Source organism: Uloborus diversus, chromosome 8 (assembly GCF_026930045.1).
Source record: "Uloborus diversus isolate 005 chromosome 8, Udiv.v.3.1, whole genome shotgun sequence".
NCBI classification, from domain to species: Eukaryota; Metazoa; Arthropoda; class Arachnida; order Araneae; family Uloboridae; genus Uloborus; species Uloborus diversus.
In genome coordinates, this window is record NC_072738.1 from 15393898 (window position 1) to 15414988 (window position 21091).

The 21091-nt window shown below is 32.5% G+C and overlaps 1 protein-coding gene across 1 annotated transcript in view; it reads right to left on the reverse strand.

The window, feature by feature from the left end:
- LOC129228182 (trifunctional enzyme subunit alpha, mitochondrial-like) overlaps window positions 1-21091 on the reverse strand; it is a 57439-nt gene that overhangs the window by 10621 nt on the left and 25727 nt on the right. Inside the window, exons 10-12 of the mRNA XM_054862843.1 lie at window positions 20284-20454; window positions 11979-12201; window positions 5554-5763 (exon numbers count right to left, since the gene is read on the reverse strand). Of these exons, the coding sequence (XP_054718818.1) occupies window positions 5554-5763; window positions 11979-12201; window positions 20284-20454 (604 nt within the window). The remainder of the gene's footprint in view (window positions 1-5553; window positions 5764-11978; window positions 12202-20283; window positions 20455-21091) is intronic.

Below are 21091 nucleotides of genomic sequence, written 5' to 3' on the forward strand. Positions count from 1 at the left end.
TTAACCAAAATGCAAAGATCTAAAAGTACCATTTTTGACTACGACAAATCACTTTTGATGACCTCTAAAAAATCAAAGGTCCAGTTGAGAGAAAAAATAAAAGTGGTTTTAAACATTTTTCATATCCAGCTTTTAGGGATATGAATTTCAAAAAAATTAAAGATGGTTGAGCGCACAAATCCATCGAACCTGTATGGATTGACCCATAAAACACAAAGAAAATGCTATTTTTCTGAATTTTATTTTACGTTTGGAAATCAAAAACCAATTTTGAGTTTCTTCAAGCAAATAGTAGAAACACAGCTCTATATTCTTGTAAAATTTGAAAGTTGTCTGAATTTTCCCTCAGTTGAATTTTTGTGGGTATGTGAAGGGGAAAATCATCATTTTACAAAATGACACTAAGTTTAAAACTGATTTTGAAGACAAAGGAGTTTTAATACAACTTCAAAAGTAAGGTATTTCTTTTATGATACTTTAGCACATTATTGGGTATTAATTTCATCAAAGCTAATGCATTTTTTAAAGATTTGAGATTATCAAATAAAATGCTTAATTATGAGAAAATTGAAATATTTTCAGTTTTTGAAACTCGGTTAAAAGTTAACTATATTAACTTTGAAAATTTTACTGACATCAGATTAATTACCCTACTCCATAGATTGCAACAACATATAACTTTTATGTGTTCATTAAATAGTTAATAAGATACAAGCCTTCAAAAAAGCAAAATTTAGCATTTATGAGAATGCTGTTCAATTTGACCAATTTTCAATCGCATGTAACTATTCAAATAAAAAATTTTAAGCAAAAATATTTTAGATATTTTTATATAGGAATAAAAGAAACCTGTATACCAAACTTCATAAAAATCTGTTACCATGCGGCCACCACTTTTTTGCGAATTTTGCTCATTTTGTATGGAATGACCCATCAGTAAAACTTTTCATGAAGCATTTTAAAAAACTGGGACAAATTAATTGATGTAAAAACCCATTAGATTATGCATGCATAATACTAACATATGAATATAATGCATGATAAAATTTATCATGTAAGTGCATTATTAAAACCCAGCTAATTAATGCAATTTAAACATTAAATTTAATTTCAGTTTATGGAAATCAATTCAGAATCTAATTAAATATAAAAATGAACATTCATATAATTTTGCCAATAGCAATCTTTTAGAAGTACAGGGTGGCTATAAAATAACGTGAGGTGTTCAGAGCCTTCTAGCAAGTGAAGTATTGGACGAAAATTTGCCAAACTTTATGGGTGTACACAGTAGACCATGGAATTTTGATTTTTGAAATAAAAAAAAATTAGTATCAAAAATCGATACTAGCAGAAATTTTGTCGTTGAAAAGGTCTATTACTGTGAATATTGAAAAATGAAATGCTAACTGACAAAATATTTCAATTTTATTCACAAAGTATGATTTTCACAAACAAATGAGGTCTGCTGATTTTTACTGATCCACATAGAGGTACTTTCCATTTATTACATACAATGCACAATATTTTCCACACATCCGGGAGAGGGGGTGGGAGGGGGATTAATGTTTCCTACCTGTAACTTTATTTGAGTTTTCAAAGTTAAGATATCGGGAACATATCTTAGATACACAACACCGTTAAGAAATCCCCATGGCAAAACTTCACAAGGGGAAAGATTGGGCGATCACAGTGGCCATACCATAAGAAATGCATGACTAATAAAACAGCTATCAAAGAAATGTTGCCGCCATATACTCAGTACCTAAAGCCTAACGTGGGGTGGTGTACCTTCTTATTCAACTCAAGAAAATATTATTGAACAAAAAAATCTTTGCCTCTACGCCGAAATTTCTTCCTGACGACTTTTGGTATTATTCTTCTCTTGTTACAAATTGAAATTTGTTGATGGTTTTATTGAGCCTCATTTGTAAGCAACAAACATTTGTAAGTAAAAAACTTGATAAGTGCTGCATTTTATGGCATTTAATTCTTTAGTGTTAGCAAGCAGTATACTTTTGCAGTGCCAAAATTCCCCTGGTAATGACCTTTTGGTATTATTTTTTTATTGCAGAAATCGAAATTTCGTGGTCTGCTATGTACGCCCATGAAATTTGGCCATGTTTGACTTGCTAGAGGGCTCTGAACACCTCACATTATTTTATAACCACCCTGTATATAATAACTCAAAACAATTTCACTTCCTAGAAAGATATTTATTTTTTCAACCTCTCAAAAAGACAAAGTTGAGTAAACTTCAATCAATAATGAAGCAAATATTGAAACTACACGTCAATTTATTATATTGTGCAAAATTTTATAAAACAAATGTTGATGTTAAATGATACTTCAAGTATAAAAAAATAATAATTTACCACGTAGATACTACTTTACATTTTACAAGATAAAAAGATGCATTTATATTTAAAAATTCTTTTCAAAATTAACAACTTCAGCATTTTTGGAAAATGCAGCTGAATTTAATGAAGCAGCAGTGGCTTTTTTTGCCTTACTTAAAAAAACTCTCTTCTCAGCCGCTTCTACATTTTTCAAATGGACCCCTCCAGTCACATTGCGCTATACATTGTTTTGACAGCCCGTGAGCAATCAAAAAGTCACTCACAAATCTTGCAATATACAAGTTTCCCCTCTTTCTTATTAAATTTTTTATGCATGGAAATTCAACAGTATATGACTCCTTGTCTACTTGAAAATCAGAAAAAAACTTTGCTTTGCTCCCCCCCCCCCCCCCGACTCCATTTGTACAACGAGATACAAAACAAACACACGTCTTTCAGAGCTTGTTCCGCAGCACCTCGCTCTTAACCCCTGCATCGAAAACAGCCCTGGAGACGACCAATGAGCTCACAGAAATAAAGCTGGGAGTGGCTAGGGTTGCCAGGCATTTTCAGATAGGTCAGAGAGCAAGCGGATTGAAACAGATTCCTTCTGCGGCGAGTTAGGGGGAAAAATTACCTATTGGGTGATTTTGACATAATCTGGAAACACTGCAGTTGCATAAATGCTCTGAAGAAAAGACAAGGCAAAATGGCTAGTCATGCTTAGAATGTACCTTGGAAGAACGGAACGCTTTATTTAGCTACTTTTCAAGCGAATCTGAAATATTTTCTTTTTTGCAGAGTTTTTTAAGCATACACTTATGATTTGATTGAAAAAATGGTTTTAAAGTGAACTATAGTTAAAAACCGTAAAAATCGGGGGTCTATCCCTAAGCCCGTAAAGTTTAAGTGACATTTATAAATTTTACGGATGATCCGTAAAAGTTGGCAAGTATGACGAAACATTTTTGTGAAAAGGTAAACTTTTCAGTTAAAACTACTCTTACAATTATTAACTCATAATTTAAAAAATTATTTATACACTATATTCATTTAATCATACATTTATCCTTGGTACACTAACAAAAGTTATAAAACCATTGGAAAATACTAATTTAAAAAGAAAAAAAAAAGATGTTTTAGTTTACTTCATCAAGTTACACTTCAAATTAGTGTTCACTTATTGTGGATCAGGGAAATGTTTTGGGAACCAAATGAGTAATAAATATAAAATAGGTTAGAGGGGGATGGGGGGCGGACCAGACATTGTTTGGATAAATAACTGAAGTTTCGGCTTAATCAGGAAAGTACTTTTATAAGGAAAATAATCTTAAATCTCATTCTTGATACCCACATGAGGAAGTAAGATGAAAGTGCCAAAATTAAAAAAATGGAGATAACCAGTGCAAGTAGTAGGAGAACCTCTCCTTTGTCTTGGGGCAAGAGATGGTACTAGTAGCTCTGGTAGGTGTTGATATGCAGCATAACTTGGAAAAATAATTTAATGAAAGCCTACCTAGAATCTGAACTTTAAACATGTTTCATAAGGAGCTTTATGAAGCCTACTTATATCCCTTTGCTTCTCACTGCCTCATATAATTAGCTGTAACAATGTCATAATATAATTTATAGCATTTAACAAAGTAACAACACTGTACAATTTCTATTGAAACAATTACTAATCTCTGCATAGTGCTTTTAAGAAACACTACATAGTACAGTACAAAGTCAGCAATTGGCATTGGCGAAACAGCAGCTGATAGAGTTAGAGGTGGCACAATGCAAGTTTTACTTTTCCAAATTTTTCAAGTATTTTGCTTGGAATAACCAAATTTTCCAATTGAACATGGACTGCATGGGCAAGACTTTTTACTGTGTAGCATATGAGGTCCATAATTACTGTAAGACATCAATATTTACTGTAATATGTAAAACTCCTGGTACAAATAAACTGTCCAGACTGCGAGTTTTAAATACAGAAATTTTACAAGTATTTTGTTTGGAATAACCAATTTGTGGGGCCGATTTTGACCTTCTTCCCCACATGCCTGGAAAGGGATATCTATCCCCTGAACCTTCATTCCGCTACAAATAGCCTCCCTCGCATTTTTAAACGTCTTTTAGGTTAAGAAGAGTTGACCTTTTTGTCGCGGCGCGGCGGTACATTTTCCCGTGCAGGAAATAAGTTCAGACCACCCGAGCAGTTGCATCTCATAAAATAGAGAGTTAGAAATAAACACATTTTGGCGGGAAAGTTTCCCTCCGCTTGTTTTGAGTAAGCGACACTTGGAATTTTCTGTGACACCCGCAGTGGGTCAAAAGGGGTTAGCTTCTTTCGGACATTTCAAACATTTTCCCCCTTTCCGAGTCATAGCTGCAGGATATAACTTCTGAAGTTCTGACATTTTCGAGCCCATAAAATAGAAGACTTGGGAATAACAAAATTCCATTCTGGCACTTTGCGACACTCCGTACCCCATAAAGCATAGGGTTTTCCTGGAAGCTGGATCTCCAGATGTTGAACTATGATCCCCAGAGAATGTGCCCCGATCAGGGAACTTTATCCCCCAGTATAAAACAAGGAGTTAAGATTTTTCGAGAGGAGAAGAGATAGTTTTGGAAGGTAGAGGAGACAGAGTTTTGAGGGGAGAAGATCTTTCGAGAGCTCGGCGTTTCTCCGAGACGTTTGTCCGGAGTCATGATAGAAACGCGCTGTGCCTTTGGATGACTTAATGGAGAAAGGACCGAAATCTTGGTACGTACAATACTAGCTCCCACTTCCCACAACTTAATTTAAACCAGTAGATTAAAGTTTAATTCCTTTGGAGAGCAGAATCATGATGTACTTAATTATTGAAATCTTTAATGTTTTGAATATAAATATTTAACTCCTAACTAAATATCTAAGCTTAGTTTAGAACTGTATATGTACTATTTTATTTAATAAACTTTCAAGGTGCAAAAATGAATCCAACTATTATTCCTACAGTCCAAAAGTCCACCAAATCATAACACAACGCATTGTACGAACTCCACTATGGGGTTTCGGCCCAGCAAATTGAACATGGATTGCATTGATGAGACTTTTTACTATAGGTACATAATTATGTTATATTATTAGAGGTCCATAATTACTGTAAGATATCGACATTCACTAAAACATATAAAAGTCTTGATACAAATAAACTGCCCAGTCTACACATCAAAATTACTCTACCTGCATCATGGTAATAACTTCAAATAACATTGGAGCTAAAATTCTTGTAGTGTAAAAACCAGGTCCATCCTTCACAACTATGACAACTTTTCCTTGTTCTAAGCCAACTTGTACAGCAGTCGCTGCTGTATCAGTTGAAGTTTTATCAGTCGTTATAACTTCAAGCAGCTGCATTTTATCAACGGGAGAAAAGTAATGCATACCAACTACCTGAAACACAAACACTTCAAATGTAAAGAATATTTCATCGATACAAATTAACAAATACATGAATAGTTTTGCTTAAATTACTACAGGAATGAGAGATAAATTTACAAATTCCAAAAGCAAGAGGAACACATTAAATAAAAGGTAACAGATGAACAATAAAACAGTTGACTAAGAAAAAGATTTTTCCAATTGCATTGTTAGGGTTCTCACTCCAAAAGCGAAATAAATATAAAGCACCTTATTTTTTTCTAACTCAGGCATTTTCTTTGGATTCTTGATAAAGCATAAGATTTTCATTCCTCAATGTATCATACCCGATTCCTGGAAATTCCAGTAATAACAAAATAAAAACATAAATTTAAATAAAATGAAATGGAAAAACACTGCAACAAAAACGCATATAAAAAGTAAAAATGCAAAATTTTAGCCCAACATAGGATTGTAAATCTTAAACAAATAATTTGAGAGCAATCTACGGTGGTTTTGAGGAGCGTTTTTTGATTTACTAAGGACGGTTCAATATTGTGTACAAAAATCATTTTTTTAAAAATAAAGTCACTTACTTAAGGTTTGTGTTTGTATTCTGATAATAGTATAAAACACTAGCATAAAAGTAGTTATTAGCAATTAATTAATAAAACATTTATAAAACTAAGTCACTTTGATTTCCCTTGTCTGCACACATATGAGGCAGTGAGAAGCAAAGGGATGCACAAGTGGCAAAATTAAAAATTTGGAGATAACCAGTACAAACAGTAGAGTAACCTCTCCACTGTCTTGGGGCAAGAGATGGTACTAGTAGCCCTGGTAGGTACTGCTGTACAGCATAATTTGGTAAAAAATTGAATAAAAGCCTACTGAAGACGTTATTTTTAAATATGTTTTACCCAAAACTTTAAAATGCCCACTTACATTCCTTTGCTTCTCACTGCCTCATGTGTCATTATAATTATAAACGAGCTGATGTGTGGGTCACATGACTTCCTTTTACTCCAATTTAATGTCATTTTCTCATTATTGGCAATTTTAATGTGATTCAATAGTTTACTCTCTAAATATCACCAACAGTGGCCAAATTAAAACCTCATTTAAATTTAAAAAAAAAATAAAAAAAAATCGCCAAATTTGTCAACAAGGTAGCGACAAAACTTGACGACCAAGAGACTGCCGATATATTGCCAAGTGTCAGCCAAATTATAACACCATTTGAGTTTACATCGAAATTAACAATGATTTTACCCCAAAAAGGGGCAAAAGACCCCTTTGGAATCACCCAAATGCAACTAAAAGGGGAGTTGCACAACTAGACCCCAATAGGAGTCTATGTACCAAATTTCAACTTTCTAGGACATACCGTTCTTGAGTTATGAAACATACATACGCACATACAGACGTCACGAGAAAACTTGTTGCAGTTAACTCGGGAATCGCCAAAATGGATATTTCGCGTGTCTATACGTTCTTAGGCACTTATTCACGTGTGGTCGAGTTGAAAAAAAAACTCCACATTCGTTCGGGGGTGAGCAAAATGGAAATTAAGGTCATTTTTTGAGTGAAATTTTTTTTGCGAATACAATACTTCCTTTTTTGTAAAAGGAAGTAAAAAACAAAATATAATGAAAATTGAAAAGACTGAATAATATTAGTTTTTGAAGTTAGTAAAAGTTTCAAAACTTTAAATTATTATTAAAAACTATAATACTACAAGGGACAATAGAAAAAGAAGGATATGTGAATCAGCAAAAATCCTGACAGAGAAACATCACATCAGAAAAATACGGGTGTTTGGCAATGGTTATCTGCATGATGGCTTGAAAATGTTCACTTAATGAATTTTGGCAAGAAATGCAAAGCAAACTAACTTCCATGCAGAATTAGTTATTTCAGAGAAACTGCAAAATGTGGGGTAGTTGGGAATTCTGCTAATGCATAAAAGCTGATAAGTTTGCAATAATCGAAATAACTGTTCAATCTAACTCAAATATGAACAAAGACGGGTAATTTTTTTGAGCAGTAAAATATACATGATCAATTTTAAAAAGAAAACAAAAGGTGACAAAAAATTGAGAGCAGGGAAAGCTCTTTAAAAATCTTTAATAGATATCAATTTTGAAAAATAAAATACATTCAAAACATTTACAAAGACGGATGTCTTCTTTAGCATTTCATAAAAATTTAAAATTTCAGTAAAAATGTAAACAATGGGCTTTAAACTTAAACAGAGAGAGATGGTTGAGAAAAAAAGGAGAGAAAACACAATTTTTTTCATTTATTAAGGACTTGCTTAAAAAACTCATAAATAAAGCTTCTTGTGAAAGTAATTAAGAATTTTTACTCGAAACTAAGCACTTTAAAGAATTTAAAAAATAGGTTACTGAAATAAAGCACTTTTAAGTACGTGTGGGAACTCTGTTGATGCTAACTTGTTCTTAAAGTTATTAAAGTCTTTTCATTCATATGAACACCTATTTTGAATGAATTTCTACTCAGACAAAACAAAATATGAATTAATCTTCTGAATCACTTTTATTTTTAAGTTAATTTCTGAAATTGAATTTGAATAGTAAATTCCCTTTTATCTGTGGAAAAATTTAATGAGCCGAGATTAACTAAAAAAACAGAAAAAAAAAAAAAAAAATAATAATAATAATAATGCAAGAAAGGTTAGTTGCTGTTACATACATGTACTTAAAGTTTAAAATGTAATATCTGTTTCTAAAAACAGGCATTTATAACTCTAATACAGTCAACAATTGTAATTTTCGGTAATTGACAAATCATACAAAAATGATCCAGTTTAAAATTTACACAAACACTAATTTTTTCCTCTGAAAAACCTCTAACACACAACAATCTTCTTTGAATCATTCAAAATATAGATTAAAAGAGTTAAAGTAAAAATGAACTTCCTAATAAAGGAATCTTCAAATTTGTGGAAACAATATAAAAAAAAATTATTGGCAAACAGGGAATCCTTAAAAGAGATTTTTTTTCAATAAATAATTTGAAAAAAAAAAAAAAAAAAATACAATAAATTATAAAATTGTCATCCAAAGCTTGCATATATCAAAATAACTTCCATACTTGAAAATGATTGAAATTAATAGCAGGATGTAAAATTTTGAAATCTGAGAAAGTCATTTAAAAAAAGTTGCTATTTAATGTTTTGTTAGTATATTATTAATAAGAAGGTAGATGTTAAATAATTAATTTGCATGATATGCTCTCCAAACTGTTAGGAAAGGCTACATACAAATAAAGTAAATAACTCTTCAATTTGAGTAATTCACAACATTACCCGACTTTTACAAAATTTTACATCATAAAATCCATAGTTTTCATATTCTATTGTCATCTTAAACATCCTAAATTAATTTAAGACTAATTTTCCTTTCTAAAATCTTCATAAATTTAAGAACACTGATGAAACTGAATGATAATTTTTACTAGTGGTAATGGCTTAAATTAATATTGATGCATATGGGTGGACATGGCAAAATGACAAGTGTGCAAGTCTTTTACACAATATAAAACACAAGAACAAAAATAATGGTTAATGCAAAATTATTAATGTCCAAGAGTTAGAACCACGTAGTAAACAAAAACGAGAGAGTTATACAGATATGAATGCAATCAGATTTCGAAAAGAGACAAAAATGAAAGCTGAAGTGTAAAATCGAAAAAACAACTAAAATGCATTAATTTACTGCTTAATACGTAAATTTTGGCAAGTGTGTTGGTTTCAAAGCCAAAAGTCCATAACCAATTGTAAGGTTGCCATGATTTTTAAGCTTTTTTTTGCTGAAAATCATGATTTTCCTTGACCTAATTCGCACATGGTCGAAACCTATGACTTTCTGGGTACGCCGATACCCTGTTGACAGCACTAATTGTGTGTTGCAATCAAAACAAGGTAGAAAGTGAAAATCAATTTTTAAAAAATGCATATTTTCTTTTCAAAGTGGTTAAAAAAAAACTTATAGTTGTTTTACAGGTCATCTACAATCTATTAATCTTGGTTGGATTTCTGTTTAACTTTATTCTCACATAAGGGTCATTCTCCAGAAAACGTAACTTTTGAATGCAAATGTTTTCAATTTCGAAACCTTTTGTTTTCTTTTTTTCTTTTCATTCTTACATGAAAGTGTTATCGACTAGAAGTAACTATAAACAATGGCCCAGTTAAGTTCCAATTATTTTACTCATAAGTTAAAAAAAAAGAAAAAAAATGCCTTGTTCACGGAAATAAAAAAAAGAAAATACTTTTAATATTTAAAAATTGAGACCAATTAATTTATCAAAGTAGTAATTTTGTTAATTGTGCAAACAATCAGCTATTTGAATGATTAGTGGGAACAAAATATCAAGCTCTCTTAATTTAAGTACAGCTTAATAAATTTGAGGATATACTGGCAATTTATAATTTTGGTAGAATGCCTATTATTGATGTATTTCCCCTCCATCATTTATTTTCACCTCAGAAATAATGACATTGATAAGGTCTGTCACGGAGGTGAGGAATTTTCTATTAATATAGGCCTAATAGATACATTTTTCAGGGAAATTTTTTTTTTCTTTGCTGCTACAATCTGCACATGTTAAGCATATGAAAACATGCTCACTTCTTTTTACTTCTTTTTAGAAAGTAAAGAAAGTATTGTATTCACGAAAAAGGCCTTAATTTCCATTTTGCTCGCCCCCAAATGAATGTTGAGTTTTTTTTCCAACCCGATCATACGTGGATACATGTCTAAGAATGTATAGACACCTGAAATATCCATTTTGACAATCCCTGAATTAATTACAATGAGTTCTCTCGTGACGTATGTATGTATATGTATCTCGCATAACTCAAAAAACGGTATATCCCAGAAAGTTGAAATTTGGTACATCGACTCCTAGTGGGGTCTAGTTGTGCACCTCCCCTTTTGGTTGCATTCGGATGTTAATAAAGGGGTCATTTACATCTTTTAGGGAGGGAAAACATTATTAATATCAATGCAAACTCAAGTGGTGTTATAATTTGGCAAACCCTTGGCAACACTTTGCCAAGCTTTTAGTCGCCTGGTTTTTTCGCCAACTTGGCGACAAAAAATTGCAGTCTTTTTTTTAAATAAAATTGGTCTCATTTTGGCCACTATTGGCAATATTTATAGAGTTAATCATTGAGTCACATTAAAATGTCCAATATTGGGAAAATTAACCTGTATAAAACGTTTGTTTGCTTCAGTTCGCAAGAAACTTGGGGCAAAAATATTTAAAGCGTTTCTTTGCTTACTTCAAGGCATCTATAACTATTATCATTAAATTGGTATAAAAGGAAAGTCATGTGATGCACACATCAGCTTGTTTTACACTAATTTACATCCATGAAGTTCAAGTTCACGGAGGTGAGAATTCAGAATAACCAAACTAAGCTTTTAAAGCAAAATCTATCTTCTTCTTTTTCGATAAAAATCTCACAACTTCAACTATGGCTGAAAATAAACAAGGGGGCTCCCTTGTATCATGGAAAATAAAATTTAATGTCATTACTGTCACGTATTAATGAGGAATGGCATTTTATGTTTAGGTAATAGAGGTGAGAATTTATTGTGTGACATGATTCCTTGTCCTACTAAAACGAACTAAAACACAATATTAAAAAATTAAATATACTTAAACAATTAGTATTTGAGACACTTCTGAAAGGAATAATAAATAAATAAGTATATACTTTTCATTAAACAAGTTATTAAGCAATATTAACAGCCACACACGGAGGTGAGAATTCTTATATTGTAAACCAAAAATATACTAAAATAAAAATTATTATTGAAAATTTGTTGGTGGTTTAAATAGATATATTTCTGATGAAATTAAAAATCATTGTTAAATGTTCCTTAACGTTTTTACTGTAAAAGACATGTGACAGAAAAGTTACACTTTTTGAAGAATGACCCATAACTTATTAAGCCCAGTCTACTAACAATATTTCTTTTATATGGGAAATATCAGTCTGTGTGAGTAAATTGGCAACTAAAATTGGATAAAAGTTTTGAAATATGGAAAATTTTGAATGAAGATAAAAATCATAGCATATTCAAGAACCTTTATACAATACAAATAGCATCATACTTAAACCATTTCAACCTGAAGAATACAAAAATGCATTAATAAAAAGTAAAAGTGAAAGAAAACAAGGATCATAAAGGAGAATCGAAAATCTATCTTACTTTTTCAGGTCTCTTTGAGGCTTCTGCAATTTTGTGAATAGGCAAAGCTGATGTATTTGATGCAAAAACGCAGTGTTCTGGTATGTGTTGCTCCACCTCTTTGATAACCTTATGTTTAACGCCAATATCTTCAAAAACGGCTTCAATTACAATGTCCACATTTTTGAAATTCTTATATTCTGTAGTGCTATACAATTTTGACATAAAGAGATTTCGATCGTGCCTGGAAGAAAAATTTACATAATTTTCTACATGTGACAGAACGGACTTGTTTTACTAGATTTTTTTTTAAAAACATGGGTTCTTATATCCAAGGCACTGAATCCGATGGTGGGAATCTAATTTTTTGCAACTTTCCTGTTTTCAAAATATACGTGATTGAAATACAGTTAAATCCCGTTACAACGAATTTCAAGGGACCACTAATTTCGTTCGCTCTAACAAGAATATTGTTGTAATGGAATTTAAACAATTTAACAGCAATTACATTGGGACTATAAATTCATTTCGCTGAAACGGAAATTTCTAGTGTTCACTCTAGGAAAAAAAAGAGCAGGGTGCTGGCCTTTGAAAGGGGCACTTTTTAAAAAAAGGGCACTATTTCAACGCAGTGTCCCCCACCTAAGACCAATGATGCACCACTCAAAAAGTAGAGCGCAAAAATTGAAACAGTCTAGTCTGCACCATGACCCCCTCCCCCCTTGACCGCCGTCACCACTGACTTTAGTATTAAATATGGTTTCATCCAGAAAACGCACTTGTCTACAGAATAGGGTTAGCTCAACCCCCCCTCCCACACACACACACACAAATGCCAACTAAGCTAAGCACATTTTCCACACTCCATAGGAATATTTAGCTAATGCTGAAACTTGGCTTTGAGAGTTTTTCAACACTTTTCAGGCCATAATTTTAACTACCAATAAGAGTTTAAAAAAAATTCTAGGCATTTCAAAACCCTTTGAATTTCAATTTAAGAACAGTATTTAATTACTGATCTCCCCTTCCTACGAAAGAAACTGCCTAGTAATGTGCATTGTGCCATTAAGTGTTTTAGTAGACGTCAAAATCGTGATGAGTGTAAATTCTCCTTTTTTAAATATATTACACTTCAAATAGAATAAATAACTTAAAATACTGTGTGCAGTGCTTCAAAAATGCAGTGGTAGCAAGTTGCAAGAAAGCCCTGTCAGCCCATGTTTCCATTTCTAACGCTTTTTTTTATGTGGGGAGGGCACTGGGGATGGGGGTTAAAAATCTAAGATATTAAAAAAATACCCTTGTATTTTAGCCCAGTGAGCTTTGTACTATGTTCTTCTTAGGAAACAATCAGAAAGTAAACTTTCCAGAAACAGATGTGAAAAGATTACTACACAATCACTAGCAATGCGCTAAAATTAGCTAAGCCTAATTTCCATGTGCAAACGAAAAACGGCTGAAATGTTAGGAAAATGCCCTATTTATTCCCTCTCTCATTGTTGATTCTCAGAAGATCAAGGATGGGAAGGAATGAAACAAAGATCTCTCCCTTCCCAGAGGACCCTACTCCTTCCAACAACCTTTCAAAAACCCACCCTCAGTAGAAGGAAAAACATGCCTTTGTTTCCTACTGATAAGCCTGTTTGAATTCTGAGAATCTCATCCCCTTTTATGCCTAGGTATTTGCTTCCCCTTTTGTTTATGGGGCCGTTTTCAGGGTGAAATTCTGGGAACAAGGATAAGACATGGGTGTTTCTGCAGACGATCGCTAGACAAATAAAATTGCCCCGATATCACGGCAGGTCGAAACGATGGTTGAGGCATCTTTTTAAAAACACAGGGTGCAATTTCTTATTTTTGAAAAGGGCGGTGCGCATTTCGCGATCTAAAAGAAGGGCAGGGCGCATTCTGCTGATATGGAAAAGGGTGTTAGAAATAGAATTTCTACAAATATCTCTACACTTACTTTTGCCCAGGTAACTGAACTTCAAGATAATCAACCGATGCTTTTTCGGACCAACGATCCGAGTGAATCGGAAGTGAGTGATCGGATCGGAAGGGTGACGTAACAGACTCCCGCCATTGGCTTAGCAGGGAGGCGTCTCTGCCACTTGGTGCATCCTCATTGGTTGCGTGGACGTGAGGGCATTGATGTGAATAATGATGAGGACAGACTATTTAATAGCGATCGGAGCTGAGATTCGCTCTCTCTTTTTTAAGACTCGTTCGGTGATGTCTGTCCTGTAAAAGGTAGCTAGGGTAGAGCTCGTATTGTTCGGCGGATTGCCGACTGTGCTTGGCTGATCGTAGTAATAGATTAGCGAGCCGTATTAGGATGAGCTTAACTTGCTAGTCATATTTAATTAATCTTTTTTTACCTTTGGCTTCAGTTATGTTTATACAATTATATTTACATTTTTTCACTTGTTAATAAATTCTAGTTATTTTTTAAAGAAGTCTCTTCATCAGTTATTCACAGAAAGTAGATGAAATGTTAGTTCTTTCACTAACTCTGCAAGAAGTATTACAGTTAACAGGTGGTATCATTCATCAATGGTATCAAAGGGCAGGGCGCTGCGCCCTTCAAAAACGGCCTAGCGGGAACACTAGAAATTTCGTTGTATTGGTATTCATCGCAATGAGATTTCATTGTATACCATAAAATGGTCCATTCCAATGGCGAACAAAACATAGCTCTTGTTTATACGAGGCAGCGCTGAATTAGTTGTGCTGTGCTTATGAGATTTCCCAATAGTCATCTCTTAAATAACGTATTAGTTTTCAATTCCTATATTAAATTCAACGTCCATGAATGAAATACAGTAAACTCCCAATCACCAGCGGCCCTGTCATTTTTAAAAAACAAATTTTTTTTCAGTGATGATTACCTGAATGTTAATAAATGCACAGTGCAAACAAGTGCAAAAACCTACTTTATACATTCCTATTTCATCTTTCCTCCTCCTAACCAATGATATCAAACTTCCTAAGGTCACCAAAACCCAACTAAGGTAGACCGACCAGTGAATGAACGCCACCCAGTGAATGAACAACTCAAATTTTTTGTGACAAAATAAGATTTTAAAACATTTTCTTATATGAATTGGCAGTAGTAACCTCCTTCTACCCATGAAAGAAAACAATTAGACAATGCTGTGTTTGTTCATTGATTTGGATGTCAAACACTGGGCCGGAACACTTTTTTCATTTCACCCCCTCCCCCCCACAAAAAAAGCTTTAATGCAGAAAGATAAAACTATTCATTTAAAAAAAAATAAAATTATACATCATTTAATGCAGTTTCACTGTGATGTGGCAAATACTACAATTTTTATAACGATGCTATAAATTTTTTAAAAAGGAAATTCCGTTTAGGTGTTCATTCACTGGTCAATCTACCCAAGGCCCCTATATATATAGGGGTTGACGCATCAGCTCAAGATCAGCCATTTTGGATCAGAGTGCGTGTTTCAGTGGTTGTCTTTTCTGGCAAGTTATTGCCTTTGGTGATTTTCCACTGTGAGCAAATATCAGCGGCACATGAATTATTTACTAAACAAAATTGTTATTTTTGGTCAATTTGGCAAAACCCGAAACTTTGCTCTGGAAATTCTAGCTTCACAACAATGAAAAATCCAATCCAAAATAGCTTAACTTAAGCTATTTTGGATTGGATTTTTCCAGCGCAGGCGCTGTTTATCAGTTTGATACAATGCAAAACAATGGGAGCAGAACATCCCCAGAAATATAAAATACTATATCATAACCATACTTGAGTTCATTTTAATCTTAATTTCATGTGTGAATGTAAGTTGAATAATAAGAAAAGGTTCTTTACTACAGAACTGTGAGGCGACGCTGATGGTGCAAAGCAGAGCCGTGTCCAAGGGGAGGGTTTTAGGGGTTAAACCCCTCCCATTGGAGAAAAAATAAAAAAATAAATGAATTGTGCATATTTGACTTAAAATTAGTACAGAACTTTTTTAAAAAGCATTCTCTTTGAAGTTGCCTGGTAACTTACGACACTGTCTTCTCTTAATCAACTAAAATCATATTTTGGAAAAACAGAGATGGAGGAACAGTTGAATGGGCTGTCAATACTTTGTTTAATATTGCTTCTCATAAGGGATTTTGATCTGGGGCGTTTCACAAAAAGCGATAACTGTTGCCGCTCTGTAGATGCATAGTAATTGCGTTTGTTAATGTAATTTACATCTGCATCAAAACTCTTCCTATTTAGTTTGCTAAGCATTATCTTACAATATTAAAACCTGAAAACATATGTTATAAAAGAGTTTGTGATATTTTCTCAGTACTTGTTGCAATATATTGCACTGTAAACAGATAATAGGTTTGAATCTAAACAAGCAGTAAAATGGATAAATACTGAGGTTTTCTTGCCCAACCAGAAATTTCCTTCTGGGATGTGGGGTTCATAACGATCCTTACATGTACAATACAACCTCATTTATCCGAACTAGATAGGACCAAAGACAATCCTAATAAACGAAAATCCTAATAATAATCAATAATATTCTTAAATATGCAGACTTATCTTTTATTGCACCAAAAAACAATGCTTTTTAACAAAACTATATCATACCATTTTTTCTCAATTACTTCATCAGTTATAATTCAGCTGCAATAGTATTAGGCTGACATCCAAAGTATATCATATTGTTTGTTAAATTAGTACTATACTTTATTGTACGTCCTTTGCAGGAGTAGTATGCTTAATTGAAATGAAACCGAGTATTTGGTGCATTTAAACTTCTGTTCTTGAAATCACAATTTTAAATGATTATTTACGTAAATATATTTTTTCTACAAATTTGATCCGGATAAACAGGTGCTGGCTAAACGAGGTTCTGCTGTGTGAAAAATACATTAATAGAATAGGTAGTATATTACTTAAAACCTAATCTTCTGTGAATTTGAACCATCCCCCCTCCCCTCCAAACTGCTAAGCTCCTCATTATGACCTTAAACAGTGAAGAATTATTTGCACACTGAAGTGTGTTTTCCTGACAATGCAACTAAGAATGAAAATAATTGAAGCCAAAAGCAGGCCCGTCATTTGGGAGATCAGGGGGGTCAATTGCTACCCCTCTCCCTGGATTTTACAAACACAATCTTGGGAGCAGGAAAATGGTGAGTTTGGAGAAGTAAAACGGTGAATTTGGATCAGCCTGGAGCAGTAAAATTGCAAATTTGGAGCAGCTTGCAGCAGCGAAAAGTTAAATTTCGCATCAATTTGTAGCAACTATGTATATTTCACGCACAGAAACATGTGTGACATGATAAAATGATAAAAAAGGAGATTAAGGATGCAAAAAACCGTAACTCCAACACTCCAACTACTAATTGAAGCTCTCTTAATTACATTTATTTATTTGTTTATTTTTATTTTATTTTATATTTATTTATTTTCTTTTTTATCTAATATTTTTCACAAAAAACAAGCCATGTCCTGCTCTACTTTTTTCTTACACTGATTTAAATTTAGTTCACATATTTACTTTGCTTAATACATCACTGCTTTTGTTCACATTTAAGTTTTAGTGTTTGATATCTATTTTAAAATTTTGTTTGCTTTTATGTAGTTCATATATATATGTAAAAGACACAAGATATAAATACATAAAACTCAAAAAGATGTTCAAAAAGGCTAAAAAAAAGCAAAAAAGAATAGTTAAATTTAAAAACTTTACCTCAACAAATTACAAGTGAGTTTTAAAGAGCTATTTATTAATCTTTTTTTTTGGTACCTGTAAGTTATTTACTAACATTTGACCTTATACACATAGTCATATGTTACATACTGAGCTACTCGATTAACAAATCTGAAGATCAAGCAAAGAAAACCATTAAAACCTTTAATTTTTAACTATTTGATATTTAATCACAAAATTAATAATGAAATTACAATGAAAAAAAAATGCTTTTGAGAAATGATGTCATAAGAAAAGGAATTTTAAAATACACGTGAAAAAATATAAATAAAAATTTTGAGGCAGGCTCAGAATATGGAAAGAAATGCTTGAGTCTCAGAAACTTTAAATATCTGCATTTTCATCGCCAGAGCATTAGAATTCCCCGATTTTTGCTATCTTATGTGTCTCCAACCAAAATTAGGGATCAATTTTCTGTCCTAAAATCTTAAGAAACCCAAGATTAAAAACTGGTGAACAATATTAATTTTTACACACAGCATTTGCTAAGATCAATTCGGATGCAACTAGATTTGAAATATTTGAGTGGGCGTGGCAAGAAGACAAACTTACAAGTCCTCTTCTCCTGAAAACAAAAGATAAGAATGGTTGAAAATAATGGTCAATGCAAAATTTTTCAACTCAAAGGAAACGATCACATAATAAATTAAAAGGATTGAATTTTTCAAAAGCGGCTGCAATCGGATTTTGAAATATGCAAAAAATCGGGGCTATATAAAAAAAAATCGTAAAAACAAGCTCCAAATGAGTAAACTTGATGATAATCTGAAAAAACTGCCAAATATGCTGAAGGAACTGCAACATTAAATGCAAAATCGCACTTTTGGCGCAAGTTTGTCCGATTTTGGAGCAGAAAAGTTCATTTAGCAGTCTTTTGGAGCAGTTTGTCACAACTGGCACATCCCTGCAAACATGATGAATTTAAGCATTTTTGTACATATTTTGTTGTTTTTTCAGATAAAATGTATCGATCAAACGCTTTGCCCCTCCCCTTCAAAACAAAATATTTTGAAGTGACAGGCCTGCAAAAACTCCCTTTATGAAATCCTGGACACGGGCCTGGTGCAAAGTACGATGCTTACAATATTTCAGGGAAAACAATTATAATGTTAAAATAATTTGAACATGGGACTCATAGGAGTGAGTCCTATACACTGCTCTTATGCTGAAAAATAAATGAAAATATTGTAAAACAAACCCCTAGAAAAAAAAGACAATTAAAAAAATATTTAAGGGGGGAATACTACTATGTGCCCCTCAGAAGAGGGTTAATGGCTAATATAATGCTCCCTTCCAAATCTTCCTCTCTCCAATTAAAAATATAGCTATAAAACTGTCGAGACTGGAAAAAGAAAAAAAATGGGGTCAGCATTTCTGAAAAGTAGGATGCAGTGGGAGAAAACTGAGCTTTGATTGGGATTCAGGGTGTCGTTTTGCATAGAAACAATTGTAAGGCACTTTTTTTTTTTACCGTGCAGTGATATTAGTGAATAATACTGGGGCTATTTGTATAAGAGTTGCAGTAGTTAATACTCTTTTACGTAATTACTATAATATTAACTGCCTCAGCAAATCTTACAAGTTGAAAATTTTTTCGCAGATAATTCTGGCCTTTCCATGCTTGTTAATAAATGTATCATTATTTTGAACGTATTCATTTGTTGGCCATGCTAAAGCTATTTATTTTTAAATAATTTTACAGGTTTTTTTGTGACTTTTGTAGTTTTGTGAAAATATAAAATTGTATTTGATGTAGTGTAAAATTTCAGAGTCAATGTTATTTCAAAGAACTAGAGCTCTAAAAGTTAATGGCTTAATTTTTTATTTCCCAGTGATAATTTTCAGAAAGACCGGGCTTTTGCCTAAAAATGCAGGAATCTTGTGCAACCATCATAAAATTCCTATTGGGTATCATTGTCAATGGTAAAATTTTTATCGCTACACTTTAAGAAGTTTTTCACTTCTTCACAAAAAAACTAATACTTTTCTGACTAATACTCTCAAAATGTAATTATAATAACCAAACATCATTTTCCCAAATTTTAAACTCTTTTTAAATAAAATTTTACATTTTATAGCAACCTAATTTTAAATAGTATCATTTAAGAATTCATTTTTCAGTATAACTGAACTAAATAACTATACACAAATTAAAAAAAGTTTTATTATCTCAACTAATTCCAATTTTTTAGCTTTACTTTTTCTCAAAGCATTTCGAAATAATATAAGAAAGAGCTTAAATTAGGAAAAATTTTCACTGGTACAAAAATGACAGAATCTAGTTAAGACCTATGTAAAGAAATAATAGATCATTTGAGGACATAACTTTTTCCAGTGTTGCTTCATGGGACAGGAGGGGAAAAAAAAAAAATCAAGCATAATAAATTAGTGGTTCCCTAATGCAAATGCATTTCTCCATAAAAATTGCCCATCCTTTGGTTTGGATTAAAAACAATTACATTAAATGTGCTTCCCAGTTAAAAAAAATAAATAAAAACTGATGAGCATAAATTTCTAGTTGGCGGAGCATAAATGACAAGTTTTTTATGATTCCCTCTTAAATGCATAACAATTTTAATGAAGTAAAAACATACGATGAAATCCTTTTCCTTTTCACAGCAGAATCGAGCCCTTTATATATTTGATTTTGACCTCTAGATAAACCATCTTGACTGACATCTTTTAAAATGACATCAAAAGACTTATCAATGCTAACTTGAGCGATACCAGCACCCATTAGACCAGCACCAAGAACAGCAACTGACCTAAAATTAATAAATAAATAAAATGAATAAGTAATAATTACATAGCAAAATAGGTACATAGATATTTTTTAAACAAAATTTGTATCTTTCAAACATCAACTTGACATTAAATATCCAAAATCTGCATAGGATTTCATAAGTAAACAATGAAGTTTAAATTTGACTGTCAGGTGAAAAATTTGTCATGGATATATCCAATAGTAGAAGTTCAAGTGCCAATATAATTTGAGCAGATTTTTAGATATACAGCCAAACTCGCTTATAGCGAGCACTGATTTAGCGAGAACACGGATTTATTGAGGAAAGCAGAAGTACTTGGTTGGTACAGTGTTAAGTCTATGGGAGCAAAACTCCCTTTTAACAAGCAAACCCCGCTTAAAGAGAGCAATATTTTTGGGATTCATAAAATTTCTAATGACTTCCAGCTCAGCTTATCCTTTTTTGGTTAATTTTCTTTAATATTTCGATGTCAAGAGGAAGTTAGTGATAAGTAATAAATCTTTAGAAGAAGCAATGGCAGCACATTTTTGAATTTATGAAGTAAACAAGCAATTAAAAACTATATAAGCTAAACATCCCAGTAGTGGCCACTTCAAGGTTTTTAAATTCGAAAAAAATAGGATTCCAGGTCTTCCAA